The 17,839-nt window shown below is 42.8% G+C and overlaps 1 protein-coding gene across 3 annotated transcripts in view; it reads left to right on the top strand.

The window, feature by feature from the left end:
- LOC124034556 (ankyrin repeat domain-containing protein 13A-like) overlaps positions 1 to 17,191 on the top strand; it is a 41,824-nt gene extending 24,633 nt beyond the window's left edge. For 2 of the 3 annotated variants that reach the window (XM_046347909.1, XM_046347911.1), the window contains 9 exons: positions 4,024 to 4,090; positions 6,045 to 6,126; positions 6,409 to 6,470; positions 6,675 to 6,805; positions 12,297 to 12,454; positions 12,816 to 12,953; positions 13,341 to 13,513; positions 13,766 to 13,830; positions 14,585 to 17,191. In XM_046347909.1, coding sequence (XP_046203865.1) covers positions 4,024 to 4,090; positions 6,045 to 6,126; positions 6,409 to 6,470; positions 6,675 to 6,805; positions 12,297 to 12,454; positions 12,816 to 12,953; positions 13,341 to 13,513; positions 13,766 to 13,830; positions 14,585 to 14,789 — 1,081 coding nt within the window. In that variant the 3' untranslated portion in view covers positions 14,790 to 17,191. The remainder of the gene's footprint in view (positions 1 to 4,023; positions 4,091 to 6,044; positions 6,127 to 6,408; positions 6,471 to 6,674; positions 6,806 to 12,296; positions 12,455 to 12,815; positions 12,954 to 13,340; positions 13,514 to 13,765; positions 13,831 to 14,584) is intronic. The other variant, XM_046347910.1, reaches the window with a different exon arrangement.
- Positions 17,192 to 17,839: the final 648 nt, after the last annotated feature.

The raw sequence follows: 17,839 nt of genomic DNA, 5'->3' as shown, positions 1-17,839 counted from the left end.
AGAAGCAAGAGTTATTTTATACCTCCAGCCAATCGCAATCACTCTATCGAAACATATTGCAGACTTGTGGAAAATGATGTTGGACTTCTCCTTAAGAATAAACAGGGATCCAAATCTTTCCATAATTTACCTAAGAATGAAAAACAAGCTTTACTTGATTTACAATCTGATACGTCAGTCCTTATTCGTCCCGCTGATAAGGGTGGGTCGGTTGTACTCACGGTTGTACTCCTGGATAGGACAGCTCACGGTTGTACTCATGGATAGGACAGCTTATGTACATGAGTGTCATAGACAGCTGCTTGACAACACCTTTTACAAGAAACTCAGAAGTGACCCAACTTCCCAATTTCAGAATACTATCTTGACTGTCCTAGATGGGTATTTAAGTTCTGGTCAGATAACCAAAAAATAACATGTTTTTTTGGCTATTGAACACTCTAAAATTGCCACTTTCTATACTTTCCAGGACGCCCTATTGTAGCAGGCATTGATGCAGTAACAGCCCCTATTGTAGCGGGCATTGATGCAGTAACAGCCCGTATTGTAGCAGGCATTGATGCAGTAACAGCCCCTATTGTAGCGGGCATTGATGCAGTAACAGCCCCTATTGTAGCGGGCATTGATGCAGTAACAGCCCCTATTGTAGCGGGCATTGATGCAGTAACAGCCCCTATTGTAGCGGGCATTGATGCAGTAACAGCCCGTATTGTAGCGGGCATTGATGCAGTAACAGCCCGTATTGTAGCGGGCATTGATGCAGTAACAGCCCGTATTGTAGCGGGCATTGATGCAGTAACAGCCCGTATTGTAGCGGGCATTGATGCAGTAACAGCCCCTATTGTAGCTGGCATTGATGCAGTAACAGCCCCTATTGTAGCGGGCATTGATGCAGTAACGGCCCCTATTGTAGCAAGCATTGATGCAGTAACAGCCCCTATTGTAGCGGACATTGATGCAGTAACAGCCCCTATTGTAGTGGACATTGATGCAGTAACAGCCCCTATTGTAGTGGACATTGATGCAGTAACGGCCCCTCTATCTACTTTTGTTGACTTTTTTATTAGACCACTCGCAGAACAGCTCCCCTCCTTTGTAAAGGACACCAGCAGTATGATCTCCATCATTGAATCTCTTGATCCTCTCCCTGAGAATACCTTGTTAGTTACTTTTGATGTTGAGTCATTATAAACTAATATTCCACACGAGGGCGGTATTGAAGCTATGGAACATTTTCTTCTGCAACGTGACCCTAATGAACTACCTTCCAGTGCTGCATTGTAACATTGTCTGAAATAGTACTCACACATAACTATTTCATGTTTCTAAATGATTTCTTTATTCAGACGAAAGGTACTGCTATGGGATCCCCCATGGCTCCTAACTATGCTCATTTGTATGTGGGTTACATGGAGAAACAGTCTATTTTCAATCCTCTCAAAAATGTTTTCTTGCCTCACATCATTATTTGGAAACGATATATTGATTATATTTGTGTTCTATGGAGGGGTGATGCAAAACAGCTCCAGGCGTTCCATGCTTTTCTTAACTCCTGTTCTGAGCATCTGAGATTTACTATGCAATCTGATACACGTCAAATCAGTTTTCTTGATCTTCTGATCTTGTGTGAAGATAATGTTCTATACACTGAGCTTTACAGGAAGCCTACTGATCGTAAGTTTGTTGAGGGCTGATAGTTGTCACCCACTTCCCTTGAAAAATAGTTTGCCCTACAGCCAATTCTGTCGAATCAAAAGCATTTGCAAAAAACAATCCGATTTCGACAGAAATATGGCTGAGACGCAAAAAAAGTTCAAGGAGAGGGGCTACAAGAATGATCAGATTAATATTGCCATTGAGAAAATTCAAAACAAAACGAGACATGACCTTTTTCAAGGTCAGTCTCGCAAAAAGACGCATTCTTGCGTTCTAACTACCCGCTATTCAAAGTGCTCTGAACAAATGAAGGGAATTGTTCACAAACATTGGCACATCCTAAAATCCGATGATAGTCTCGGTAATGTGTTTTCGAACCTTCCCTTGGACGTATTCTCGCGGGGCAGAAATTTCAGAGACCAATTGGTAAACTCTGATTTACCACCAAGATATTCCTGAACAACGTCTATTTGCGCCCCTACTGGAAGGAAATTACAAATGTAATGGCTGTGCTCAATGCAATGGCACTTATAAATGTATATCCTTCAAAACACCCACAAACAAGGAAATCGATCCCAATAAAAGGTGTTATTACGTGCTCCACTAAGGCAGTTATTTATCTTATAACTTGTCCTTGTGGTAAATATTATGTAGGTAAAACAAAGCGCGAATTAAAAGTACGTATTGGAAACACTATAGCCAAAATGGAAGCCACCTAGAAAAACTACAATTTCTGGGTAATTTTTCCAAAAACCAGTCTGAAACTCTTTCTAAAGACTTGACATCTAGTGGAAGCCCTAGGCACTGCAATCTGGGAGGTCTTGGCCTTATAATTAAAGTAATAGCCATTGAAAAAAGTGATAAGCTGACATTTTTTGGGGGGTGGTTGTCCTCGGGGTTTCGCCTGCCATATCAGTTCTGTTATACTCATAGACATTATTTTAACAGTTTTAGTGTTTTCTATCCAAATCTACCAATTATATGCATATCCTAGCTTCTGGGCTTGTGTAACAGGCAGTTTACTTTGGGCACACTTTTCATCCGGAGGTCAAAATACTGCCCCCTGACCCAGAGAGGTTTAACAAACTATAGTTCTGGCAAGTCGGTTAAGACATCTACTTTGTGCATAACACAAGTCATTTTTCCAACAATTGTTTACGGACAGATTATTTCACTTATTCACTGTATTACAATTCCAGTGTGTCAGAAGTTGACATACACTAAGTTGGCCGTGCATCTAAACAGCTTGGAAAATTACAGAAAGGATGTCATTGCTTTAGAAGCTTCTGATAGGCAAATTGACATCATTTGAGTCAATTGGAGGTGTAAAGTGTAGACCTCCACAAGTCTGGTTCATCCTTGGGAGCAATTTCCAAATGCCTAAAGGTACCACGTGTACTATTGTTTGTACATATGAACAAGTATAAACACCATGGGACCACGCAGCCGTCATACCACTCAGGAAGGAGACGCATTCTGTCTCCTAGAGAAGAATGTACTTTGGTGCGAAAAGTGCAAATCAATCCCAGAACAACAGCAAAGGACCTTGCGAAGATGCTGGAGGAAACGGGTACAAAATACTATATCCACAGTAAAAACGAGTCCTATATCAACATAACCTGAAAGGCTGTTCAACAAGACAACAAGACACTGCTCCAAAACCGCCATTAAAAAGCCAGGCTACGGTTTGCAACTGCACATGGGAACAAAGATCGTACTTTTTGGAGAAATGTCCTCTGGTCTGATGAAACAAAAAAATAACTGTTTGGCCATAATGACCATCCTTATGTTTGTAGGAAAAAGGGGGAGGCTTGCAAGCCGAAGAACACCATTCCAACCGTGAAGCATGGGGGTGGCAGCATCATTTTGAGCTCTGACCTCAATCTCATAGAAGATGTGTGGGTGGAAATGAAAAAGTGTGTGCGTGCAAGGAGGCCTACAAGCCTGACTCAGTTACACCAGCTCTGTCAGTAGGAATGGGACAAAATTCACCCAATTTATTGTGGGAAGCTTGTGGAAGGCTACCCGAAACGTCTGACCCAAGTTAAAAAATGTAAAGGCATTGCTACCAAATACTAATTGAGTGTATGTAAACTTCTGACCCACTGGGAATGTGATGAAAGAAATAAAAGCTGAAATTAATTCATCTCTCTACTAGTATTCTGACATTTAAAATAGTGGTGATCCTAACTGACCTAAGACAGGGAATTTTTACTAGGATTAAATGTCAGGAATTGTGAAACTGAGTTTAAGTGTATTTGGCTAAGGTGTATGTAAACTTTCGACTTCAACTGTAAGTCTTCGTTGAAGGACAAGTAAACTTGTACAGGGTTTTATAGTAACAGGACTCCAAATTGTTTTCCACAGAAATAAATCTGGGATTTGGGGTTGGAGGAGTGACAAAACGGAAGTTGTCAGTGGTTTCGAGGCTAAGGTTCGTGCATTTATTATAACATTCTTGCCCTGTTAATGTTTAATTATTTTGTTGCTTGTCTAGGTTTACTGACCTTACACAAGTTCCTTTCTTTAAAGCTGCAATGAAATCAAAACTATTTGTCACATGCGCCGAATACAACAAGTGTAGACTTTAACGTGAAATGCTTACTTACAAGCCCTTAACCGACAGTGCAGTTCGAGAAGAGTTAAATGATTTACCAAATAGACTACAATAAAAAGTAACACAATAAGAAAAACAATAATGAGGCTATATACAGGGGACACCGGTATCGAGTCAGTGTGCGGGTGTACCGGTTAGTTTAGGTAATTTGTACATGTAGGTGGGTGTGAAGGGACTATGCATAGATAATGAACAGCGAGTAGCAGGAGTGTACAAAAGGGAGGGGGGTCAATGTAAATTGTCCAGTGGGATTTTTATTAATTGTTCTGCAGTCTTATGGCTTGGGGATAGAAGCTGTTGAGGAGCCTTTTTGTCCTAGACTTGGCGCTCTGGTACCACTTGCCGTGCGGTAGCAGAGAGAAGTCTATAACTTGGGTGACTGGAGTCTCTGACAATTTTATGGGCTTTCCTCTAACACCGCCTATTATATAGGTCCTGGAGGGTAGGAAGCTTGGCCCCAGTGATGTACTGGGCTGTTCGCACTACCCTCTGTAGTGCCTTACGGTCAGATGCCGAGCAGTTGCCATACCAGGCGGTGATGCAACCAGACAGGATGCTCTCGATGGTGCAGCTGTTGAACCTTTTGAGGATCTGGGAACCCATGACAAATCTTTTCAGTCTCATGAGGGGGAGAAGGTTTTGTTGTACCCTCTTCATGATTGTCTTGGTATGTTTGGACCATGATAACTCGTTGGTGATGTGGACATCAAGGAACTTGTAACTTTTGACCCACTCCACTACAGCCTTGTCGATGTAAATGGCGGCCTGTTCGGCCTGCCTTTTCCTGTAGTACACGATCAGCTCCTTTGTCTTGCTCACATTGAGGGAGAGGTTGTTGTACTGGCACCACACTGTCAGTTCTCTGACCTCCTCCATATAGGGCCATCTCCTCTTTGTCGGTGATCAGGCCTTCCACTGTTGTGTCATCAGCAAACTTAATGGTGTTGGAGTCGTGTTTGGCCACACAGTCGTGGGTGAACAGGGAATACAGGAGGGGATTAAGTACACACCCCTGAGGGGCCCCAGTGTTAAGGATCAGTGTGGCAGACGTGTTGTTGCCTACTCTTACCACCTGGGGGAAGTCCAGGATCCAGATGCAGAGGGAGGTGTTTAGTCCCAGAGTCCTTAGCTTAGTGATGAGCTTCGTGGGCACTATGGTGTTGAACGCTGAGCTGTAGTCAATGAACAGCATTCTCACATAGGTGTTCCTTTTTTCCAGGTGAGAAAGGGCAGTGTGGAGTGCGATTGGGATTGCATCATTTGTGGATCTGTTGGGGCGGTATGCAAATTGGAGTGGGTCTACGATGTCCGGGAGGATGCTGTTGATCAGCAGTAGAAACAATAACAAAGTATACTCCCCACCCCTGTTTTGCTGAAAGGCTGAGGGATGGTGCTGGAGAAATGTAACCGGATCTCCTATTCATAGACGTGTTGGACTGACCATCCATGATATCAAAATTATAGTTTCAACCATGTTTTGGGGCTATATAGTGTTTGTTTACATATAAACATTTGTGTAAAACAAGCTTATACTTTGGGTTCTGATGGGGTATGACAGTTGAACTATGCTCATTAGTCATTTTAAAGTTATATTCTTCAAGAATTCATTTACAAATCCCAAAATTGATGTAGTAACTGCTGATTGCCCCTTTAAAAATGGACAATCTATAGTAGATTGACAGCTTTTTTTAAAGGCTCAGTAGTGTTTTCCTTGTAGCAGTAAAGGGAAGAATAGTATGCTGTATACTGCATGAGTTTCTTTTCATTGCAGGTTTTCACTGTGAACAATGTAAATGTGGTGATCCGGACGAGGACAGAGCATCTCACCGATGAGGAGAAAGCTAGAATAAAAAGTAAACACTCTATAATTCCTCTAGGTGGAGGTGGACATAACATTTAGATTGTGTCTGAAATGGCCCCCTATCCCTATAATGCACTACTTCTGGTCTACGAGAGATGGTCCTCATCTCAATGTTTAATAAGCTGCGTCTTTAGTCCCTTTAGTCAGCTACACTGTCACAGTTATAATAACCCAGAGATAGTACACAGACCCTAAATGGCCTGGCTCAGTTTAGGAGCAGACTTGGAGACCAGCGCTGTGTCTGACACAACGCATTCTTTTTTTTGTCTTCTAGGTGAGAGGAATGTTCTGGAGTCTCTTCTTGGGACTGTGGAGCAGCAGATCAGCGCTCAAGGGGTAAGAGATCAGTAGACCAGGATTTAAGGTTATGGAGGATTCTCTCATCTAATTGTTTTATTACTTGCTACATAAACAGAATTTTACTTGCCTTTTTGACTTCAATAAGAACCCTTAGTCTTGGTTCATGTTTGCTTCAATGAGAACTCAACTTGGTTTGTAATGGGTTCAATAAAAACTCAACTCTGTTCGGATTGTGGATAGGACCTCACTCTGGAGTACGCAACACCCACCAACCCCACCGCTATCACACCAGAGGAGTACTTTGACCCTGAGTTTGACCTTGAAGACAGAGACATTGGCCGGCCCATTGAACTCACCATCCGAACCCAGAAGTAAGAAAATGCTGCTACGCAAGGCTTTTTCATTAATATTCATGTCATCAGAAGTCTTGATTGTTTTTATAATGGTTTCCCTCAGTTCACATGAAGGTGTTGGTGTCTAGGTTTTAGCATAAAGTGGTTGTATTGAGATGGGACTACATTGCAGTTCAGTTGAACTACAAAACATCAGATCTACAAATCACCCTGCATCCCAAATAACTACTCATGTGATTAAGAGTAGTCATCACCTCCCCTTGCGCAAATGGATTCTTAGGCACTGTTACGAATCCCTTTTGGCCCGACAGTCTAGGGGGGATGGTAATAAGACCCGTAACATAACTCATGCAAATAATAATTGTGACAAAGTAAAAGTGAGAACGAAATAACCACGACAACTGAAATCTATCGTCAAACTCAAGGTTTATTTGTAAACACACGGTAATGGGGGGGAGAGCAGGAAAAGGGGTTGAGCTGGACCCAAGGAAAGAAACAATAAGTATTCAAAAACACCCTAAGCTAGACTAGCCTACTTTAACAATAACTAACTAACCAAAAATAGTGGGTGGTCCGCCCAGTTCTAACTAGTGTATTTAACAAAGTCTACCTACGGGTAGTGTATGCCCATGGGCGACTTGTCTTGGTTTCCCCTTTTCCCACCAGCAAACAAACAAACACCATAACAATACTCACAGGTGATGAAAGTGCTATGGAGGTGCTCAAACAAAAAGAGGTTAATACACAAAGAGAGAGTGAAACACAGAGATCTACAGACATGGCATTTACAGAGAGATTGAGCAAACAACTGATGGGGTTTTTAAACCAAGGGAAAGGAACTGTGATTGGGTACGGAAACAGGAGGAGGTGTGTCTTCTGATTGATGATTGATTGTTGACTGATTTGAGAGTGATGATTTTCACCTGTGAGGGGAGGAGAGAAAAAACACACACACAGGATACTAGTATCCGTAACACTCCCACCCTTAAAAGAGCAACCCTAGGGATTGCGACTACAGTATTTCAATGAATACTCACAACAATAACAAAGTCAACAACCTTGCAAAACATACAACAATTACACACGAGACAAAGCATCCGCAAACACATTATCAGAACCCTTTTTGTGGCGGATCTCCAAATTATAATTCTGTACAATCAGCGCCCAACACATAAGGCGCTGGTTCTGGTTGTACAGTCAGTGGAGAAAAACTAAGGGGTTATGGTCAGTATATACAATCACTGGTAGGGCACTGGAACCAATATATACTTCAAAGTATTGCAGAGCCAACAACAAAGCAAGAGCTGCTTGTTCTATTGTCGCATAGTTTGACATTTATTAAATTTACGGGAAAAATAACAAACGGGATGATCTACTCCACTCTTGTCCTGCTGCAGTAGAACAGCACCAGCACCTCTGGCACTAGCATCTACCTCAAGTTTGAACGGTTGTTCAAAATCCGGAGCAGCAAGTACAGGTGTATTACATAAGAGTGCTTTCGCAGATTCAAAAGCTCTCTTACAATCAGGGGACCACACAAATGGTCTAGCTGGACTAAGCAAATCGGTCAATGGAGCAACTACCGCAGATACACTTTTACAGAAGCTACGGTAGTAGCCAACCATCCCTAAAAAGCGGCGTAGCTCTCGTCTGGTGGTAGGTGCAGGGAAATGCAGTTATAGCCAAGACCTTGGCATCAACAGGGCGCACCTGTCCATGGCCAACCTCTTTACCGAGATAGGTAACAGTAGCCTTCCCAAACTCACACTTTGCCAAGTTCAGGGTTAGAGAAGCAGCTGCCAACAGTTTACATACTACCCTTAGAGAGTCAACATGATCTGACCACTCAGACCAATAAATCACTAGGACATCAAGGTATGCACTACAATTAGGAATGCCAGCTAATACGGAGTTAACCAGTCGTTGGAAAGTGGCTGGTGCATTTCGCATCCCAAAAGCCATGACTGAGTACTGTAGGAAGTTGTCTGGGGTCAAAGGCAGAAAACTTCATGTGCTTCTTAGATAACAGAACCTGCCAGTAACCTTTTAAGAGGTCCAACTTAGTTACATATTTAGCAGCACCAATAGTGTCGATACAGTCGTGCAGTCTGGGTAACGAGAACGAATCTGGCATTGTGACAGAATTTACCTTTCGATAATCCGTACATAACCCGTACATAACCTGGACGTACCATCAGGTTTAGGAACCAAAATGCAAGGAGAACTCCAAGGGCTGGAACTTGGCGTAGCCAGGTCATTCTCCTACAAATATTTCACCTCATCCCTCATTATCTTCCTCTTGGAAGCGTTGATACGATATGGGTGTTGCTTGATAGGTGTAGCATTTCCAACATTCATGTCATGTTCCAACACGTTTGTGCGAGTAGGAACGTCATTAAAGAGACATGGAAAACTGAGGTAGCCTCACAATATCATTAGCCTGTCTATCCGTTAAATGAACCAGACCTGACTGGATAGACAGCAGCATCCCGGACGAGCCCCCACTTATGTTACAAATCCCTTTTGTGGCGGATCTCCAAATCATAATTCTGTACAATCAGCTGCTCACGAGTGACTGGTAACTGTATTGCATCAGCAATAAGTTCAACGTTCTTTGATTCTTTCCTGGGCTGTTTGTCAGAGGTGATCAGCTTCTCAGAGGTATCACACAATCCATCCTCTTGATCAACCTCTTTGAACAGAACAGTGTTCGACAAATCCATCTCATCACCCTCTTGTCGTGCCTGAGCACGAGTGACAGCACAAGCGGGGAACACATGTGGATAACTCTGTGCCAGCTCATTCGAGAGAGAGGTCACTTTTATCCAATACTTCCAATACGGGTACTACCTTTCCTCCGGCAATATCGTTACCCATTATAAAGGTCACACCTTTCACTGGCAACTTAGGACGTACCCCCACTCTGAATATTCCACTGATTAACTCGGTGTACGTTCACAAAGTGCAATGGCACTGGGACAAAACCCATTTCAATACCCTGCACTAACACACTGGAACCACAGTATGTACTGTCAGATAAGGGCAACACAACAGACAATATAAACGACTGCGCCGCACTAGTATCTATAAGGATTTTAACCGGACGCTGAGACGCTTCGTCATTCGTTAGGGACACAAATCCCTCGGAAATGAATGGTTCATAACTGCGGTCGGGGACTGAGACTTTCAAACTACAGTTACCCTGAGGCACCTGTTTTGTTGCAGACCTCACAACCGTACGAATTAGAGCAACACCTGTTGGTGGCTTGGCACGAAGAGGCATCCCTTGTTTGCGTTTAAGCAGGAAGCAATCATTAATCATATGTCCCACTTTATGACAATAGAAACAGGGACGCTCATTATTCTGGTGTGCTTGATATACTACTGCTGGTCGACTAGGACTAAAGGTAGGAAACTCAGTGGCTCTACTCTCAGTTTGAGCCGAAAATACACTCTTGTGCGTCAACACAAACTCGTCTGCCAACACAGACGCTTCTGCCAGTGAGGATACTTTGTTCGTTTAGGTAAACTACAATGCGTTCGGGTAAGCAATTTTTAAACTCTTCCAACAAGATTAACTCACGGAGAGAGTTGAAATCAGTTACCTTACTAGCAGCATGCCATTTATCAAACAGATTTCCCTTGTCTCTAGCAAATTCCACATAAGCCTTACTAGAAGACTTTCTATGAGACCTAAATCGCTGTCGGTATGCCTCAGGCACAAGCTCATAGGCACGTAGAACAGTAGCTTTGACCCCTTCATAATTCAAACTGTCCTCCAGAGGTAGCGCTGACAAAACCTCTTGGGCTTTACCAGTTAATTTACACTGAAGCATTAGGCACCATATGTCTTCAGGCCATTTCAATGCTACGGCTATACGCTCAAATACACAAAAATAGGAGTCAACCTCCCGACTCTCTGAACAAAGGTACTAAGGCTATCTGCCTACTAATGTCAAACTTGTTTGAGGACGGCTCACTAACAGGCACAGTAGGAACGAAGGCTAGCCTTGCTGTCTCTGCCTCCAGTTCCATCTGGCGCATTTTAAATGTCATCTACCGCTGTTCTCGTCCTTTTTCTGTCTCAATTTTACACATCTCCAACTGGAGAGTCTCTCGCCTAATTTGGGCTCTCTTCCGCCTCCAGTTGGAACTGTGCTAAACGGACATCCCTCCTGGCATCACCGTTTGACAGTGGGGAGAGTGGATCAAAACCGGACAATGTGGCTGGTGTTTTAGCCTCGCCCTCATTATCAAACACCAATGGGCTTACAGGAGCAGCAACATCCCCTACAAGGGTAGTAGGCTCAGGCAGCGGTAACACAAGCACCTGCTCTTCCAACAATACATTTAACACTAGCTGTTTAACTTCCGCCTTAACTAAACTCTGCGGAATCAATATTGAATAATGGTCAGCCACGGTCATTAAGTCAACTCTACGACATTTGTCAAAAACCTCCCACGAAGGGTTATCAAAAAATGATTTCAAATCAAAAGTAGCCATCTGAACTAATTCACAAGAGCCAACGAAAATAGCAAACACTAATGCTACTTAAGCTGTAACGCTCAACACTGAAGTATAACACTATCACAATCTACATGAGCGGCATGGGTGTCAGTTATGACAGATCCCGGACGAGCCCCCACTTATGTTACGAATCCCTTTTGGCCCGACAGTCTAGGTGGGGATGGTAATGAGACCCATAACATAACTCATGCAAATAATAATTGTGACAAAGTAAAAGTGAGAACGAAATAACCACGACAACTGAAATCTACTATCAAACAAGGTTTATTTGTAAACACAAGGTAATGGGAGGGGAGCAGGAAAAGGGGCTGAGCTGGACCCAAGGAAAGAAACAAGTATTCAAAAACACCCCTAAGCTAGACTAGCCTACTTTAACAATAGCTAACTAACTAACCAAAAATACAGTGGGTGGTCCGCCCAGTTCTAACTAGTGTATTTAAAAGTCTACCTACGGGTAGTGTATGCCCATGGGCGACTTGTCTTGGTTTCCCCTTTTCTCACCAGCAAACAAACAAACACCATAACCAAAACAATACTCACAGGTGATGAAAAAGTGCTATGGAGGTGCTCAAACAAAAGAGAGGTTAATACACAAAAGAGAGAGTGAAACCGAGAGATCTACAGACATGGCATTTACAGAGAGATTGAGCAAACAACTGATGGGGTTTTTAAACCAAGGGAAAGGAACTGTGATTGGGTAGGAAACAGGAGGAGGTGTGTCTTCTGATTGATGATTGATTGTTGACTGATTGGGGAGTGATGATTTTCACTTGTGAGGGGAGAAGGAGAGAAAAGAAACACACACACAGGATACACACACACACAGGATACTTGTATCCGTAACAGGCACCAAAACAAAAAAAATGGAATGAAACAGGGAGAGACGACCTGAACTTGTCCAATAAGAAACACGTTTTTGTTTTCCGTTGCAAAAAGTATTGCTACAGTGTGCACTAATGAATATGACCCTGATATGTCCAGATTCAAGGGCACATTGTGGATGAGCGAGGAACACCCTCTCTCCCTGGTGGAGCAGGTCACCCCTATCATCGATCTCATGGCTCGGACCAGCAGCCACTTCGCCCGGCTACGGGATTTTGTCACCCTCAAATTCCCTCCGGGGTTCCCTGTAAAAATAGGTACAGTTAATCCTCTGTGGAAGAGTGAAGAAATGAGAATGTTTACACAAAATGCTTGTGCGACTTAGCTCATTCAAACACTAAAGATCTGGGGCAGACTGAATTGAGCATCTCAGAGGAGTGCTGTTCTAGGATCAGGTACCCCTTTTCATGTAATCTTATTCTATGTGAACTATAAAGCAAAACTGACCCTAAATCAGCACTCATACTCTGACACGCTTGATAAATACGGCCCCTGATTGAGAAAAACTGCACACACACATACTCACCAAGTACCACTATGAAAGGCTCACCATAGAGGCATTTGCTTTTAAATAACGGGATGCATAAAGGTTATACGTCTTTGTTTCCTCTCATACAGAGATTCCCCTGTTCCACGTGCTCAATGCTCGCATTTCATTTGGTGGTGTCAACAAATGCAGTACGTGCGAACCCCTGGACACGCCACCCTCGGCTGCCACGCCCACACCCTCGGAGGAAGACGGCGGTGAAGCTGCAGGTAGGCACACTCATTCCGCTGACCTGGGTGAAGTGACCACGGCATTCATTCCCATGGGTTATTATGAACAGATTTCTCAAATTAATTTCTTCAGTTGCTTCTGACAGCTGAACAACAAATAGGAATGTTTGGCGGCAGGTAGCCTAGCGGTTAAGAGCGTTGGGCCAGTAACCAAAAGTTTGCTGGTTCGAATCCCAAAGCCGACTAGGTGAAAACTTTGTTGACGTGTCCTTGTGCAATGCACTTAACCCTAATTGCTTCTGCAAGTCGCTCTGGATAAGAGTGTCTGCTAAGTGTATGTAAATGTATCCATATCAATTTCATTAGAAATGTCGATATTGACAGCTTACCAATAATAACAACATTCTCTATTTCTGTTCCCTCCAGTTCCCCCTGTATTCCAGGTGTGTCCCTCTGTATTTAAGGTGCCTGCACACTACCGCCACAGAGGAGATGGGGGCAGCAGCCGCCACATGCCCGTATCCAACCACGACGAGGAGCTACTGCAGTACGCCATCCACCAGAGTTTGCTGGAGTCCGGTGGTGGAGACCCGGAACAGGTCTGAGACGCCACACACACACACGCCACACACACTCCTCGTCAGGTCCTCTTGCTCTCACGGACTCCTCCGCCTCACTTCTCATCTTTTTTTACCTGGGATCTGTGTCTGTTCAGGAGGCCAGAATATTACAAAACAGATTGTGTAGAACTGATATTATAGGGAATTATGTCCGTTACATTTATACCAGTTCTATTTGCGACGTGCCAAGCATTTTACCTTACCTACTCCACCCTTAATTTTTTCCTCTAGGAAGTGACCTGGGAAGATGCCAATGGGGACCTCACGGACCCTATTCTCAGTAGCCAGAGTGACAGGTAAATCAAATTGTATTGGGTGTGTACACATATTTTTCTAAAGTTGTTGCTGGTGCAGCGAAATGCTTATGTTTCTAGCTCCAACAGTGCCATATACCTAACAATATAAAACAATACACACAAATCCACAAAATACAAAGAAAGAAATTAAGAAATATCAAAACGAGGTGTGTGTGTGCTTGCGTGTGCATGTGTGTGTGTGTGTATGTGTGTGATTATATATAATAATATATATGAGAGAAAGTATGGACAGTATACGAATAGAAAAGGTTTGTACAGCAGTAGTTATATAGGATGAGCCATCACTAGAATACAATATATACATATAAAGTGGGTAAAACAGTATGTAAACATTATTAAAGTGACCAGTGTTCCATGACTCTGTACATAGGGCAGCAGTCTCTAAGGTTCAGGGTAGAGTACCGGGTTGTCGCCAGGTAGTAACAGTGACTAAGTTCAGGGCAGGTATTCACAAAGTATTCCTGCACATCACTGGCTACACTATTCACTTTTGCCCAAAGTGACTTTCAATTAGCACAAAACCCACAGACCTGGTATTGCAAGCACGTGTCCAAACAACTTAGCATTAAAAGCACAATTTTTTCAGCTTTGCTTAGGTATGGTCAGGTGTGCAGTATGTGGATAGGTGCTTTTAAAAGGAAGTTGGTAGTTATTCACAATGGACAACTGTCGTCCAGGAAAGAAACATTCCAAGCCTTTCTTCTCTTTCTGATACCAACATCTGTTGTTCCAGAAGCATCACAGAGGGGGCGCTGGTGGACTTGGGAGACACCACATCGAGTCTGGCCAACTCAAGCACCTCGACCTCCAGCCCTGACATGGACCTCCGCATGGCCATGGAGCTGTCGGCCCGGGCCCAAGCCGAGGAGGAGAGGAGGAGGAAAGAGGAAGTGGAGGAGCTGGAGAGGATATTGCAGCTCTCGCTCACAGAGAAGTAAAAAAGAGGAAAATATGAGGGGGGAAAATGGTTATTAAGACCACGCCTTGCCATACCTGCATGAACTATTTATAAATCAAGAAGCAGCCACCATCACACCCCCTCCCAATCCAACCCCCACACCCCCCCCCTTCTCCAATGCAATCCACCATGACACCGGCAAAACCTCCATGTAACAACATTGTCATTAACATAACCATCTGTATTTAATACTTTGATACCTATTTTTGTTTAAAAAACATCAACAAATATGTTGCTATATTTGTATTTCTATATAACACTTAGGCTCTGTCTCGAAAGTGTACACGCTGTCAAATCCTTGATTCCTCCTGTCCTTTTAAGAGTCAGCCACTCCTCTCCCGAAGAGGAATCCATGTATTCTTTGAGATTATTTTGGGAACTGTTTAATTTCACTGGAATGTCAGGGTTACAACCTGTGATTTGAATTAGTTGGGTGTTGCCAAGAGCCGGTTAAACCTGTGGCAGGTAGCACAGGAGGCTGGTGAGGGTAGGACAGATGACAATAATGGGGGAATGGAATCAAAGACAAGGAAACCATGTTTGATGTGGTTAATACCGTTCCATTGATTCCATTCCAGCCATTTCTATGAGACCGTCCTCCCCAATTAAGGTGCCACCAGTCGCTTGTGGCTGTTAGCTGCTTTAGTTGTGGCTTTCAGAGCTCTGGAAGGTTGTTCTTTCAGAGCTCTGGGTCATGTCCACGAGGCACCAAACAGAAGCAAGCTGACTGAAACAGGTAGGGTCTACCTGCCCTATTATGAATATGACTCTGGGAATGGAACTCCAGTGTTCACACAGCCATTTGACAGAGGTTCACGGCCAGACTGAAAGATTGAATATCTCAGGGTTCCATTGTTCTACAGTTCCTTTTCGTTGAAACTATAGTGAAAGTGCAGTATATTAGTTTATTGTAGACACATCGAATGCAGTTTTCTGGTCATCGATTAGGATTTGTTCTACTTTGAACAGGATGGCATGGTGGTGCTGCCGTCCCTTTTTCTTGTTTGCCTGACACTGCATAACTTTCAATCAAAACCTGTCATTCATGGGAAAAGACAAAAGTAAGATTCTTCTTGTGCTGCAGGAATTCATGTTTTGTATTCGTGTTGTAATTGACACAGTGTGAAAATGAACATGGTAATTCAAACATGCACAAAAAGACGGAGGTTCTTGACTTGCACCAGAAACCAGGTGTTATTAAATTGGTTGTTATTTTGGAGGTGGTCCATCTTGTTGGCCATCACCAATGGTCCCTGAGCACCGTTAAGCATCAGCACCACAACTCAACAAAGCAATAGCAGAAGCCACTGTGCCTACCTGATAAAGTAGCATACACATGGTTCAGAGGCGCTCGCAAGCAACCAGGGTCCAAACATGGATCATTGTAGGCTATCTATTGGCGATTAAATTTTTCGTCCCTTAAATGTAGAAGAATATGGCCATCAGACCTCAAACACAACAGGGTTTTAAGGACTGCTGTCTCTTTTTTTTATCTTGTAACTACAGACTGACCTGTGGGCTGAGTGACGTGCAAGATATCTGAGATCAAACATGGATGCCAGCTCAGTTTAGCATCATTATTTTGTACTGAAGGGAGCATTTCCTAGTCTGGGTACCAGTCAATGTCTTTGGCACATGACATAGAGTACAAAGAGTGGAATGTTAGCTAAACAGAGACTGGCAACCAGGCTAAGCATTCCCCTCTCACATGTCCAATTCTAAATGGATCCCTAGACCCTACCTATGCCCTATGCTCTTGTACAGATCTGATAAGATTTGACAGGTGTATGCGATATGGTAATATGGTAATAATACCTTTTCCTCTGATGAGCCATTTTCACCATATTGCAGATCTCCCCAGTAGGGCATAGTAGGGTCTAGGGATCCATTTTGGCTTAGGCCACAGATACGATTGGTTTTGGGAGGGGGAGTCAGTGTTAGTGTTATAATGCCACTCAGGCCAGACCTACTAAAGACACCGGAGAACATTTGAAAGGTCTCATCTTTAAAGCTGTGATCAAGGGGCTTCAAAAATGTTTCCTATCCAGTGGTGTTGGTGGATAAAAAAGGGATTAACCAATGTAGTTAATTACAGTGATAACCAACAGCACTTTGGACATGTTTCTGATGCATCGCTTCGTCTGTTCTGTTTTCTGGGGGCTAGAGCACTAAACAGCTAATGATCAAATTGCCAAACCGTAGGACAGTCTCTAATGTACCAGGGTTCGCTTTGATTAGATTTATTGGGAAATGTCTTTGTACTGCTTTATTTGCTAGCAGGTAAGCTTATTTTTTAACATGTTAATAAGAATTTGTGAAAACATTTGAAATCTGTGATGTTGGATTAAAAAACATTTCTTCAATAAATGCACTTTATTTCAATTCGGGTGAACTGCGGCTGATTCTGTTACAAGTAAATCTGCTTTTTGCTAAGATTAACAGCAGATGGCACAAACCTATTCATTGTTCAGATCACAAAAGCACAATCCTTCATTTGTTTTTCAGACAAATGCCTGCTCTGATCATTAACCATTCAATGACTCCATTTCACAGATTTTAAACACTGGATTAATATGTCACAGTAATTTCCTGTGCATTGTTTCATCAATAATCATTGGTATATACTTTATGGTTGGATTACCCTATAGATCTATGAATTAATTGTATGTTTTGTTGGGCTAAATATAGTAACTGGCTTGATTCAAATCCTGACATCTGCTCCATGTATCCACACTGACAAATTAGAGCGTCTGAACTGTTTACAGTAATTAAATTGGATGCCATAAGAATATTATGGCGGATACACAGTACAGTACATGAGCACTATATTGTGTAGAAGGAATCAACTCTGAAATGGGATTGAAAATTATATTAGCCCTCTTCATGAACTAAGAGTGATTTCATAATCAAACATCCGTCATCTTTCCAGATTTCACACGAAAAACCAAAATTATAGACACAAACAAATTAGCAACCAGGGATAAACAAATTTTCCAATCGTTTTGGGTGTCTTTTCCAAATATTCTTATT

Source organism: Oncorhynchus gorbuscha, linkage group LG04 (assembly GCF_021184085.1).
Source record: "Oncorhynchus gorbuscha isolate QuinsamMale2020 ecotype Even-year linkage group LG04, OgorEven_v1.0, whole genome shotgun sequence".
Lineage (NCBI taxonomy): Eukaryota > Metazoa > Chordata > Actinopteri > Salmoniformes > Salmonidae > Oncorhynchus > Oncorhynchus gorbuscha.
The sequence above is the reverse complement of the archived record's forward strand: the minus strand, read 5'-3'. Positions and strand labels throughout refer to the sequence as shown.